Below are 14,908 nucleotides of genomic sequence, written 5' to 3' on the forward strand. Positions count from 1 at the left end.
TTAGCATTCCCATTCATCTCGATGGCAACTACTCAGCAGGCACACTTGATTTAAATTCTGCAATCATTGCTGATGGACGATCATTTCTGGATACTTTTTTGTTTTATTTTCTTTTCTTGACCCCAAGGACAGAGTAGTAGCCCTCTTTTTTCCTTATGACTCAATTTCTACCAATACATAAGCATTGTAGTCTCTAAACATTTGTTTGGTTATCTCTAAAGCTTACCTGAATTTGTTTTAGATCATTATAACAATATGACCAGCACCTTCACGTCATTTGATACACTCTTTATCCAAAGCAACCTACACTTTTTTTTTAAACAATAAAACTATTAAACAATAGTATTGGTGCAGTATGTACTTTCTGCAACACTAGTAGAACCAAAAAAAACTGTTTTCTCAAACACTAGTCTCACATGGCAAGATCTCTGACTGGCAGAATAAAGTCTGGCCCACTGTGGCAGCTTGTTTAGGCTAAGAACCATCCACTTAGACAGCAAGGAGCTCACTGACCAAGAAACCCTTTTTGCTGTTAAGTTCATCTGAAATTTTTTTAATTTTAAAGCCTAAAATAAAGCCTTGTTCAGCCTGTCAGTCCAAATCAGATTTTTGTGCAGATCTGATTGGAATCCAATCATAATTAGCAAGTACACGTCATGTCACTGGAAATCAGTTTCAGTCAGATTGGATTTTGCATAGCTTTTCTGCATAAGTCACTTTCTTATGCCATGTAAAACATAAACATGTCAGATGTTGAAAGGAACATGCTGAAAATCAGTTCGGAATTTGGCCCGAACCTAGAATACTCCCCCGAAAAAGATGCAAAACAGACGTGGGACAGCAGTCAGGAAATGGTACAGACAACCCCCCAAAAATTGCGGAGTGCAAGGCTGTTGGTGCAGCATTTTTGGGCAGGGGGGTTGGTTGCTGGACCGGGAGGGCTCTCGCATCATCAGACAGGAGTTTCATCGTCACAGCTTCAGACATGTAAGCTCTGCCGGGCCAGACTTGCTGAAGGCCTACTGCCACGGCCCAATGCTCAAAGAGGGCCCAGTCTTGTAAGGGACATGAGTCAGAGCCATTCGGGTCTTGCTCGCTTTATTAGCACCTTGGAGGGTGGAGTGGGTTTACGAGAAGGATTCATTAATTGTAAGAAGACATACAGGTAATAGATCTGGGCTTTGTTCATTCACCTTGAGAAATGGACATCTGAGCTGGTTATCGCCTGTCCATTTCTCTATTGCAGATATTGTTGGATAGGCAGAGGTATAAGAGGACGCTGAAGAGGATGGTGGGTGTCTCGCTGGTGGAGGTGAGGGTAGGCCTCTACATCTTGAGGTACGGGGAGCAGAATGGATGAGCTGACATCTGCGTGATGATGCCGGAGGCTCGGTTGTGGTGTCAGGTGAAGAACGGGTGCTCCTTGGGCCAATGAAATTAAGTGGAGGATTCAGGGAAAAGAGGGACTCATCATCAGACGGCAAGAGTTCAATCTTGAACATTGTGACAATTGGGCGGGACCAAATGCAGAAAACTGTCGAGCAACATAGGCGAGTCGGCTATGTATATAGGCCTCCTCTCATGCTGATTGGATAGATCATTTTGAATGTGTTCCTCCCGAACTTTGTTAATAAAACTTCATATATATCGTAAAGTGCATTCAATAAATTCTGCGGCCAACTGTGTAAATTGTATATGCAAGTGTATATGCACATTCAATAATGCATTAGTACAAACTTTTATAAAATGCATGAATTTTATATAAAGAATGAACTATACTGTACTAAACATGTTTTCTTTTAAATTAGTGTTTAGGTTCAGTAATTTCACTTTAATGGCAATTAAAAGGTTATTAGTCAGTTATTGAAATGCCTTATTTTCAAAAAGTCACTTTAGTAAATTAATTGATATTTAACCAAAAGTCCATGTGTGCTTTTTTGGCAAAAAACTTCTAAGTCTACCTCTTTGGACAACAAGATATAGTAAACAGTTGCAAAATCACTAAAGCATTCCAAAATCACTGGAAACATTACAGATGATGAAAGCAGAATTTAAAATGAAACAATGAAGAAACTGATCCATACAGTAGGGGGAGTAGTGATGCAAGTGACTGCTGCGCCCATTTCTTTCAGAGTTTTACAGCAGCAGAAGGAACACTGTTGTGTTTACTTGCTACTCGCAAAATCCTGTCATCATTGCCACTGGTTGCCACTGTAACGATGGACAAAACGTGATAACTTGCAACCAGTGGTGGGAAGAGTACTGAAAAAATATACTCAAGTAAAAGTACCATTACATTCCAAAAAATGTAGTGTGGGTAGAGTAAAAGTACTTGTCCAAAAAACTACTTTAGTAAGAATAAAATAAAAAAAAGCTTATTTAAAAGTATTCATGAGTAGTGAGTACTGAGCTGCGGATTCTACCAGTGGTGGAAAGAGTACTGACAAAACATACTCAAGTAAAAGTACCATTACATTCCAAAAAATTTAGTGTGAGTAGAGTAAAAAGTACTTGTCCAAAAAACGACTTGAGTAAGAGTAAAAAAGTAGCTTATTTAAAAGTGAGTAGTGAGTACTGAGCTGCGGATTCTACCCTCTTATAATAAACACTGTACACTATAATTAAAACATTTCGAAAACATTGTACTTACTGTAATTTACATTATATTTTGTTGTCTGTCAGAAAGATTGAAAAATATCTATCATCCATCTTTTCAAACTGCATCAAAACAACACGGAGAGACTAGTACAGAGATTGGAAGATGAAAGAGTTATTCTCAGTACACTCATCACCATTTAAATCATATTGTTTGAAAAATCAGGTGCAAGGCGGCTGAGCCTGAGCATGCTAAAATTTCAATGTTCAGAACTGTGCAAAGAATTCAAAAACCTTTAAAAACGATTCGAGAATTCAGCATCACACACAATGAGATGGGTTAAATAGAGAAATTAAAAAGAGCAAATTTCTATAATAAATTATCAGTTTACCTCGCCTTCGATAGGGCCCTATATGTTGCACAGTGTGGTGCAGTTCTAAAGTTGAGGATCAATTGATTGTGCATGGTTGTCCTCTCCTACAGCACATCATTTATGTTGTACGTGCTTACGCCAACACAATTGAAAACCAAACGGAAAACATGGAATGGAGTTGTACAGTATGTGAACACAATACACAAACACTGGAGTGATACAAGTGTGGTCGGATAGTGACAGCACGTGTTCAGATAATGACAGCACTTTCAACAATAAAAAAAAAAATGTGTGCTGCTTTGTATGGTTACAAACTTTTGTTTGAAGTGAACATAGTTTCACTGATGTCTTTAGGATGTTTGAGAATTCTAATATGATATGACAACGTTATTAAAACATGGCGTCCTCAAACACAGGCACGTGCATTGTGACGTCTGCACATCTGGAAGAAATTTATGTTCACAGAGGAGTTTATAATCACTCCACCTAAGAATAGATTAGCGATCTGCTGTAGTTTAAGCAATAACTGGCCAAAGTCACATAATATCTTAAAGCGCTCAGTGCATTACAAGTAGTCTGGTGTAAAGGGTGTTAATGTGATGAGTATAGACAGCCATAATAGATGAGTATTAATGTTGTTAATGTTAATTCGTTTGTTTACATGTTTCCAGCACATGTGGACCACAAAGCCCAAATTTGCATTTGTTTTGCATTGCATGCACCAACCCAAAAATACAGACAAATATTTACAGAGACATACGATACTCAGAGACATATATGCAAATAATATCAAGTGGCTCAGTAGCTTCAAAATTGTGTAGCCTTTTTCAGAAATATTTCAATATAATTCATATTTTTTTGTCATATTATATTGCACATACAGGATTAAAACCAAGTGAACTGAGGTAATAATCGAATGCCTCTGTGGTAGTCCGATTCATTTTAGTTAATCGGTTCATTCGGATAAATACTTATATTATTAAATTTATATCCTCATTGATAATGTGCCTAATAATATATTTATATTATTTATACCTGTTAGCTGCTTTTTATTAGTAGTTTAACAATAGTTAAAAATACTTTAAGCTTTGAAATGTTAATATTTTAAACATGTTTCTCCAAAACAGGTCTTGACATGAGACAATCTGGACATGAGACATCCAAGGCGGAAAGTCTATACAGCTGCTTGGGCTGTTGAGACTTTCCATCTCCTGTGAAGTCTGCCAAAGTAATAAATCTGAACTGCACTCAGTGTTTTCAGCCCTGCAGCGGCAAACAACTCTTAGTTATTCCATTCATACTGCAGTTGACCTGCCTGATCTGACTTCAGCAATCAAAATAAACTTTGACAAAGCAGATCCTATGTAACTGACGTAATGTACAGTAGATGTCCAAACATACCCAATGCAAGAGTGTCGTCTCCGAGTTGAGCCACAATTAAATAGTGAATTCCTCCTGAGGATTCGAGGATCCCTGTGCGTCATTTCAAAAAAGCTGTGGAAACAACTTTAAGTCTTGGTCTTTTACCAGCACTTAGTAAAAAGAAACATCCTTAGAGTTTCAGTCTATTTTAAAATTCAACCAAATGAGCAGACAGGTAAAACCATGTTCAGTCGAAAGAGCCTAAGCAAAAATCTGACACCTAAGTCCAGGACTTTTTGTCTCCATTTACAGAACCTCATCCTCAGGGTCTGCTGAACAAGAATGTGATGACTAGCTCATGTAGATCATCATCCAAAGCTGATAAATATCTTCTGTAACATGCCAAATAAGGTTAATCAGAAACTCTATCTACTTCCAAAAACTTGCTTTCATAATTCAATCATAAAACTCTATATTTATCTTTAGGGACTCCCTAGGGACACAGTTTAGAGGTTCAAGGTCCTGCTAAGTTTCCATAAGAGTGTTTCTTTGGCTAAATGTTAGATGGGCGGGAAGAAGCAAGAGAAGAGAAAAGAAAGAGAGAGGGGGAGGTGCAGTACACTGAGCCTGGAGGGTGGTGTGCGGTCACACGCTGCAGCATTTCATATACATGTGTATTGTGAATTGTCTGCGATGGGTGGCTCCTGTTTGCCCGCCAACATCATCAGAGTAAGACGCGAACACACACACAGCATGAAGTGAAAACAACACACTCTTGCTGGGGGTGCTGTTCTGACATGCCTATGCTATTGTCTACATACTTTATTTTCATTGCACACTCATTTCTTCCATTTAGCGAGACAATGACCTGATTTAAACTTTTAGAACTTCAGCTTTGCAAAGCGTCCAATCAGAACTTAAGGTCGGAAGCGTGTCTGATCAGAACTATAATTCAGTACTGTGTCCAACCGTTCACTTTGCTACAATGTTAGTCCGGTGCCATATCCGATCAGAAGTCAGTTTAAAATTGTGTCCGATCACAAATTCAGTCTAGTAATGTGTTCGATCTGTAGTTTGCTACAGTCTGATCTGAATTTCAGTCCAGTACTGTGTCTGAGTGTCCAATCAGAACTTATTTTGACACTGTGTTCGACTTTAGTTTAGTGATCAAGTGACCATTTTGAACTTCATTTTGGTCAGTTTAAAATTGTGTCTAATCAGAACTTCAGTCCAGTAGGCTACTGGGTTTTATCACTACTTTCAGTTTGATTCAATGGGCCCTATCTTGCACCCAGCGCAAGTGACTTTGTACACCGACGCATGTATCATTCCTATTTTGCACCCGCGCAAAGCGGACTTTTCCCTCCACAGAAGCATGTCGGTAAGTTAGGAAATACACTTGCGCTCCCGGGGGCGGTTCAGCGCAAAGAGGAGGCGTGTTCCGGCGCAAACGTTCATTCATGCTATTTTGCAGGTTTAGAAAACAATTGCGCCACTAACCAGGAAAAAATAGTTTAAAGTCAGTGGCGCGTTGCGCATGTTATTCATATGCTATTTTAAGGGCGCATGCTTGGCCATAATCAATGTAGCGTGTGCACAACGCACATAGCCTACACTTTGATTCTCTCATCTACACAGAAGCAGCAGTTTTCATTTTTGAATACATTATTACGATAGATAGATAGATAGATAGATAGATAGATAGATAGATAGATAGATAGATAGATAGATAGATAGATAGATAGATAGATAGATAGACTATTTATTATAAAAGCATACATCTAGCTTACACATTTACCCAAATTATCATACGCCTGTTTAACCGAAGTTAATTTGGGTGGGTTTCTCCATTTCAATGTAACTTCTCTCTTTTACGGCCGTGACGAGAGCGTTGCTCTCCTTGGCTGTGAACTGCTCCTGGCGCGCGCCTGGCAAATCCGCCGTTTCAATAGCAATCCGCTATGGAAAAAGCGCGTTTGCTCTTAAAGGGAATGTGAGATGACGCTCTGATTGGTTTATTTCACGTTACGCCCAAACCACACCTATGAATAATGAAGCTACTTCAGACCAACCCATTTTAGATTTGCGCCTGGCGCAATAGTCATTTATCCCGCCGGGAAAATAGCAACAGCGCCGAGACCCGCCCACAAAGTTACTTGCGCTTTGCGCTTTGACACTTGCGTTTCAGATCGTTAAAATAGGGCCCATGATCCTGTCCAGTCACCTTATTACAGTATGTCTGATCTGGCAATCAGTTTTGTTATCACCACAGTTATGTGTCATCAAGCATGCAGTGATTCCTGTAAGAACATGACTCCACTGCCTGGATTAGAGCCATCTAAAAGTCAGGCCTAAATCTGCCCGCTTTTCTGATCTGGAATTTTTAGATTTCCTCTTTCTCAAAGAGACTGGAATGTACAGACTATTTTGAAGGGTTTGCAATTAAGTAATATCAAGCTAAATGATAATAGCATTTATTTGATCATATAGTGACCCATACGGAACAAAAATATATGGGAATATACTGCTAAATATAATGTGATATATTACATAATACATTTCCATATATGGGAAACTAGGGCTTATATTTTTTAATATACCGGTACTGAAATATATGCATTGACCATGTATAAATGAAGACAAAAAATAGCATTACATGTAATATTCACAAAGTTTGCTTCAACAGTGATAGTTTTTTTGGCTAAATACTTTAGTATATGCAGGTGTGCTTGTGCTCTTGTCAACTAGCTTAAAAAAAAATGACACAACTTCTAATGTAAATAATAAATAAAAAAATATAAGAAATGTATTACATTATATATTTCTCTATAAATGTGTTTCTGTTGCATGAGTAAATATATCCGCAATATATTACATGTGCAGTACCATATCTGATCACATATACATCTATATATTATGAATTATTATACTGAATATAAAATCACATACATTATGATATATTAGTAAATATATTGTAAAATATTTTTCAATATATGAAAAGTGGCAATTCCTTTGGTATTATTCAATATATTGTATTATATTAACACAATATACTATTCTGTATATTTTCAAATATACTATTAAACCATTCAATATATTGATAATATATTTTTGTTCCGTAAGGGGAACCATCTATCAATCCATCCATGCATCCGTCCATTCATTTTTCAAGCGGTTTGTCCTATGTAGGCTCATGGGAATGCTGGAGCCTATAGTGTCGCGGGCTGTAGGCGGGGAAAACACCCAGGATGGATGGTCCGGTGAGCAAAAGTCATTCAAATCAGTTCAGTTTTAAGAAGAAGAAAAAAATCCATTCCTTATAATGACAGTTAAGAATGAACGACATAGATCTAAAAAAAATAAAAAATAAAAAAATGCAAAGAATGAAACATTGCTTCATCAGACAGAATAATAAGCTCTGGAGTAAGTTTTCTTCAGCTGGTCATGACCTTTAAATAGAAAATAGTCTGACGTCCGAATCCAGAAAGAATTTGTGCACTCTGTTTCGGCAGATTGGGGCAATGGAACTGTTTACATGAAAGTCAGAGTCACTAATATTTGCACAGCTCACTCATTCCAACAGTTGTTGTACTGTGTCTGATGGCTGACTATTTCCATGCATGTACTGCTTGATGAAATTCAATGTCTCACATATGGATCCCAGTAAAAGAGAAGGAAAAAAACAAAGAATGAAACAGAACAAACAAACCCTAAAAGAAAGAGATTGTTATGTTGTCTTTCAAAAAAGTCTCAGAGAAATGCACTGGCGAGGAGTAATAGGGTGCGAGACACAGCACCTGAGGCAGAGAAGATCTAAACCTGAAACCAACAAAAGCCTCCTTTCAAAGCCTACATGCGGCTGCTCTCTTCAGAACTGTGTTTATCATTTAAACCCTGGTTAACCTGAAGAAACGTCCAACTCTTTAGTCTGGAGGACTCCGCGTGATCTCCTGAGGTGGATGATGCATATCAAAACAAACATTAATGTGACCATCAGCATAAAAAAAACATTGTACCTGTAACAGAGACAGTCTATGCTGAGGAAAGGCCAGGTGCTCTGATAAAACCAAACACTGCCAGTGCACCGAGTAAAGTGTCCTCTCCAAAATGATTTAGAAGGTGTTAAAAGTATAAGAGTTTAGCACTAAATAAGAAAGTCTTGGGATACAGAAACACTGGATTATTATCAATTATGAGAGTTTTTCTTTTTTATCAGCCGATTTAATTTAATTGTACATGCTCATCTAACACTCACTTAAAGTTAATCTTGAACATCAATAATGTATTAACACTGTTAAACAATCTTTAGCAAATCATGCATTACAAATTATTGCAATACTTAGACAAATTAGTCAAAATCTCTCTGTATATACAGTATATGGTAAAAGCCGTTTTGGATTTTAGCGGGGGCCTGGTTTAAGGCAAGCAAGGGGCTGGTCGGAGCAAATTTTTCTAGAACAGAACCGTCTTTTCTTTGGTAAAAAAAAACTGCAGAAAGGGGACAGATTGGGAAAGTGTAAGGTAAATGAAAGTGTCGATCTTGAGTGCAAAATCTCCATATACTGTAACTCAAGCATAAATTTGATAAATTATAACAATTTACCCTCTTCCATACACTCAGGACAAAACATAAACATCAGTCATTACATTTTCACACATTCACAATTCTCTGACAGATTCCCCTCACATGACACTTTGCATAAGACGCGCTGAATGATTAAGCATAGATAAGTAGTTTAGTAAACCTATATTCTTTATTTTAGTTTTAACCGTAACTTAATTTAATAATTTGATATGTAGCCTAAACCTATACATCATTTGACATTGGTGGGAGTCTTTGTCAAAAGTGCCTCGGTTACGACTCTAACCTCAGTTCCCTGGAGAGGGAATGAGATGCTGCGTTTTAAGACACTATGGGAAAGCCTCTGCATGATTGAGACCTGAAGCACACGTGAAATCAGTCCAATGGTGTGATGGAGCATCATAGGCGGGTGATGTCAGGACTAGGAAGGTATAAAACACCCCTGAACAAAACAATGTCAGCTTCTGATAGGCTGAAGCAAGTCGGTAACTTGTGTGCCGGAAGTATGGCGGGGCAACGCAGCATCTCGTTCCATTTCAGGGATCTGAGGTTAACCCCCTGGGGTCGGCTGTATCGCCGGCGATACCAGCTCGCTTTTTTTTTTTTATCAGTTCAAAAGAGATTCATTTTGCTCTGTTGACTTTGATATTACAAACAAGTTTCATACATCAATCGATTCTGTTAAATGTGTATTATTTTTGTGTATACTCACAATAAAAACAAAGTGTTGTGCTTTTTGCCAAATAAAGAAAAATAAACACGATGCGAGTTCTGCCTACTCTCTGTCAGTTAAGTCCATTCTGAAACGCGTCCGAAAATTAACTGTAACTCAGCGAATACTCAGTCAAACAGGCATACAGACACACAGGCATGAAGCTTGAATTTTCTTCTTTTAAATGGAGTAATTTATATAAAAAACAAATATTCTCAGCTTGTGAAATCAGCGCTCATTCAAATGTAATGTGACCACGCCCCGGAAAGCGCGCGCTATTCAAACGCAAATTCTGAGAACCATTTCAGACCTGTGAAACGCCCACATCAGCTGTAAACACAGCGCGCCGCGAGTGAGGCATAATATAGCCTACCTAATAATCCTGGAGAAAAGTTTCCTCAGAACAGTGCTGATATGAGGAGCAATAGATCCCGCTGAGGAGTGAGGTAGGCTAAGTTATCTTTTCTCAAGTGTTAATGTGGAATAAATAACGTTATGGAATAACGTTAGTGTAGGCCTATGTAAACCGCAAAAAGATGAATCGCGTTTCTATAATATGAATCGCGTGTCTGTGTGTGAAAGAATAAACCGCTTTAATAAACTAAAATGCTTTGCTATAGCCTACTGAGATGAGTAAAAACCGACTGAAATATGTTGAAATAAAATGTCTTTGTATAAGCAACGTATTAACCTGCAAATGAATATTTATATGCCCTAATATTTCATAAAAACAACGTTACAGTCAGGCGAAATATGAAAGACAACATTTTGTTGACTAGATTTGGGTACAGTTTTTACTGTAGAATATTGCCACATCAAATAAGCTTTTGTTTAGCAATTTCTGCTCATATGTTCTATATATATATATATATATATATATATATATATATATATATACACACACACACTACCGGTCAAAAGTTTTAGATCGGTAAGATTTTTAATGTTTTTAAAAGAAGTCTCTTCTGCTCACCAAGGCTGCATTTATTTGATTAAAAATACAAACAAAAACAGTCATATTGTGAAATATTATTACAATTTAAATCAGCTGTTTTCTGTGTGAATATATAGTAAAATGTAATTTATTCCTGTGATCAAAGCTGAATTTTCAGCATCATTACTCCAGTCTTCAGTGTCACATGATCCTTCAGAAAACATTCTAATATGATGATTTGAGGATCAAGAAACATTTATGATTATTATCAGTGTTGAAAACAGTTTTTTACAATTTTATTTCATGATGCTACGATGAATAGAAAGTTCAAAAGAACAGCATTTATCTGAAATAGAAAGCTTTTGTAACATGAAACACTACCATTCAAAAGTTTGGAGTCAGTAAGAATTTTAATTTTATTTTGGGGGGAAATAAATAAAATAAATCAATACTTTTATTCATCAAGGATGAGTTAAACTGATCAAAAGTTACAGTAAAGACATTTATAATGTTAGAAAATATTCTATTTTAAATAAATGCTGTTCTTTTGAACTTTCTATTCATCAAAGAATTTTGAAAAAAAATTGTACACAACTGTTTTCAACATTGAAAATAATAATGAATGTTTTTTGAGCATCAAATCATCATATCAGAATGATTTCTGAAGGATCATGTGACACTGAAGACTGGAGTAATGATGCTGAAAATTCAGCTTTGATCACAGGAATAAATTACACTTTAAAATATATTAAAATAGAAAACAGTCATTTTAAATTGTCATAATATTTCACAATAATACTGTTTTGTTTTATTGTTTTTTTTTATCAAATAAATGCAGCCTTGGTGAGCAGAAGAGACTTCTTTTAAAAACATAAAAAATCTTACCGATCTAAAACTTTTGACCAGTAATATATATATATATATATATATATATATATATATATATATATATATATATATATATATAATACTATTTTTGTCAAAAATAAAGTCATCAACTAAGATGTTAGCTGTTCCAATGTTGGCTATATTTAAACTAATGAATACATACAGTATGATACAATGTAGGGCTATAATCTTTTTTTTTACAAAGAAAGAGTACACTTGAAATATTGTTGAAATTGTAATTATTGTTGTAATTGTAACCTTTTTAATAAAATAGCAAAACATATTTACAAGATAGATGTAAGCAAAATCTTAAATGGTCAATATAAGTCTTCTAAATATATCTTTTGTCCTTGCATTAATTCTTGGCTCAGTCAGTGTCACACCTGAATGAATGGCTAATTATGCAGAGTCATTACACATAATGGGTGGGACATTGTATTCTCAGGTGTAAACCACTCCTCCTTCACGCCCCCCTCGCATATTGGCTTTCCAAGCAAAACCTGTTTTACACAATTTAAATCAATGTATTGTTTTATTGTGAACGATAAAGCAAGACTATTTTCACATCATTTTGAAGCCAGAACTCGAAGCAACAACATCCATTAGTCAAAAGTCTTATTGACGCATATTTAGTATGAGTTTTGTGGTCTTATTTCAGCAACTTTCATTTTTATTTTTTTCAATAACCACGCATAAACATTATTCTCTTAAAAATACAAACATCTACATACATGTTCCTCACATATTATGCTAGCCCTGTTTGTGCTATATAGAGTGAATTTACACCTTTGCCATTAACATGTTTATAAATAACTGAAAAAAGCACAAATGTCAGGGCATGTCAAAACATCCCAAGGGCCCCAAAAACACATCAGACCCCAGAGGGTTAACCTTGTAACCTTGTAACCTTTCAAGGGAACTTGCACTGCATTGTAAGTTTTATGACACTATGGGAAAATTAATACCCACTATGCCATGCTAACCAGTGCCTGTCTAGAGTGAATCCTTTGTAAGAGCACAACTACAGTAAGACTGAAGAACCTGGGACCCTGGTGGAGCCCAGGTCAAGGCCTGACAAATGTGTGCGGAGAGGACCATCCCACCGCAGCACATACAGCTCAGAGAAGCCCCAGAAAGCAAGGCCATACACCTAGTAAAATGGGACTGGACAGCCAAAAGAGAAGGCTGACCGGCCGATTCATAAGCAAGAGAGATAGCATCAACTACCCATTTGCTCGTTCTCTGCTTAGATGCTGGGTACCCCTTTCTGGGTGACCCAAAGCATACAAAGAGTTGGTCAGACTTACCCCTCATGGCAGCTCTGTTAACGTAAGCATCAAGTGCCCTCACTGGGCAAAGCATATTACATTTTTCCTGGTCTTAAGTACGTGAATCTTGGAGGACAGAAGGCCTGCAACAGGTGGAGGACAGAAGGCCTGCAACACTATAGATCTGGCCACATTAGTGGGGACCTTAGGAACATAACCCGGCCTAGGCTGAAGAAAAGCCATCACCATGCCAGATGCGAATTCCAAACACGAAGGGGAAACCAAAAGGGCTTGTAAATCTCCAATTCTTTGGAGAGATGTCATGCCCAACAGATATAAAGCCTTCACGGTCAGAAACTTTTCTAAAACTAAGACCTCCTCGATAGGCTTAAATGGGGCAGCCGAATGGCCCTACAGTACTAACGCCAAATCCCAAGCCGTATCAACCAATCTGTAGAAGGGGATAACCCTGCAGAGAACAGTTCTTGTAGAAACTCCAGCACTGTACCAACTGGGTAGTTAACTGGGTCTAAATACTGGTATATAATGACAGATAACACCAAATAACAAAGACAGAGTGACACAGATCGCTTGCTGAAGACAGAAGCTGACATTGTTTGGTTCAGGGGGGCTTTATACCTTCCTTGTCGTGACAACACCCGCCTATGATGTTCCCTCACACCATTGGACTGGTTTCACATGTGCTTCAGGATGCAATCACGCTGAGGCGTTCCCATGGTGTTGTAAAACATATAATGCAGCGTGAGTTCCCTTGAAAGGGAACATTATTTTAAAACTGTTTGTTCATAAAATTATAACTCTTCACTACATTCAGAAATATCTAATATTGTCATTCTTATGATCAATAACCATGGGATTTTCGTACTTTAAGATAAGAGATTACTGTTATGTGTGACATAATGGTTGTTTACACTGCAGTGCATTATGGGAGAGTCTGTCAAAGCAAATACACTGTATTTATAATTAACTAGCCCAACCACTTGTTGTCCCGAAAGAGATAAAAATTTGTGATTGCTGAACTCAGAGAAAGATATATAGTTACCTAATACTTTCAAATTACTTCTGTAATAATTTAAATGTTTGTAATATACAAAATAAAAGATAGGCCTATGTGGTTGAAAAGAGATTCTTCAAACATAAAAATGACAACCGTTCATTTGTCATTTGTCAGCACAAACAGCGACTTTTCAATAAATAAATAAAAGTCAACCTGGTTTCAGTAGCCCGTCAGTGGTGTCACATAACAGTTTAAGCTGTTTTTTTTTTATGGAATTGCGAGATGGTAAACTGCAGAGATTATCTTGACCTCCATCCTCATTATAATCATCTTCACCATCAGCTTCATAACAGCTGGTGATCAACACCATATCCGTACAACGCCATCTGTACACCATTAACTCACTATGATTTTACAGCAAATCAAACTCTCATTTGCACAAACACAGCTGTTCTCACTAAATATCACCAGCAGATGGTGCTCACGGAGACCTTCACTGACTCCAGCCTTGCTCAGTACTGTAGTGAGCTACCTACAGTACATAAACCATTTTAAGGCAATGCTTCCCAAACTTGTTCTTGGAGGCACACCAACCATTAACATTATGGATGTCTCCCTAATCTGAACCATCTATTTCTGGTTTTGAGTTGAATCAGGTGTGTTTGATTAGGAAGAGTTTGAAAATGTGTATTGTTGGCGTGCCTCCAGAAACGAAACAGGGTTGGGATACACTGTTTTAAGGCATTATAGTCATGCTTCAGATGCAAATGTAGGCTATATAATAACCTTATGTGCCTTCTAAAGTACCATTTATTTCTTGAAATTTGAAGGCAGCATTGCACAGTGTATTTCATCAACCTCAATGAAAAGTTAATCCAAGATAGCGGATAAATGTAAAACAGAAATGTGAACTATAAATATATATGGGTGCATTTCATTATTTATTTATTTTTAAGTATTACTGTTTTGAAATTATTATTAAAATGTAAATTGCCCAATACTTACTATATGTGTGCCTCTTTTATGTTTATTGGATTATGTTGTTTGCTTAGCAACATGCTGACGTCAAAATCTATTGGAATCATTTGTGTGTGGAGCAATATTTTTGTGCTGCACAAAGCTGCTGCCTATGTAGAGCATTCTATATCACTTCCTTGACTATTAGGAAACTGCTC

At 37.0% G+C, this 14,908-nt stretch overlaps 1 protein-coding gene across 3 annotated transcripts in view; it reads right to left on the reverse strand.

The window, feature by feature from the left end:
• The window catches only part of pde4cb (phosphodiesterase 4C, cAMP-specific b), a 121,292-nt gene that overhangs the window by 41,086 nt on the left and 65,298 nt on the right, over positions 1-14,908 (reverse strand). The window contains exon 1 of one of the 3 annotated variants that reach the window (XM_082156653.1): positions 4,371-4,920. The exons of the other annotated variants lie outside the window; for them this stretch is intronic. Within the exon in view, the coding sequence (XP_082012779.1) occupies positions 4,371-4,453 (83 nt within the window). The 5' untranslated portion in view covers positions 4,454-4,920. Of the gene's footprint in view, positions 1-4,370; positions 4,921-14,908 lie in introns of those variants that run through there. 3 annotated transcript variants of the gene reach the window in all.

This window comes from Leuciscus leuciscus, assembly GCF_965113295.1.
Source record: "Leuciscus leuciscus genome assembly, chromosome: 23".
Lineage (NCBI taxonomy): Eukaryota > Metazoa > Chordata > Actinopteri > Cypriniformes > Leuciscidae > Leuciscus > Leuciscus leuciscus.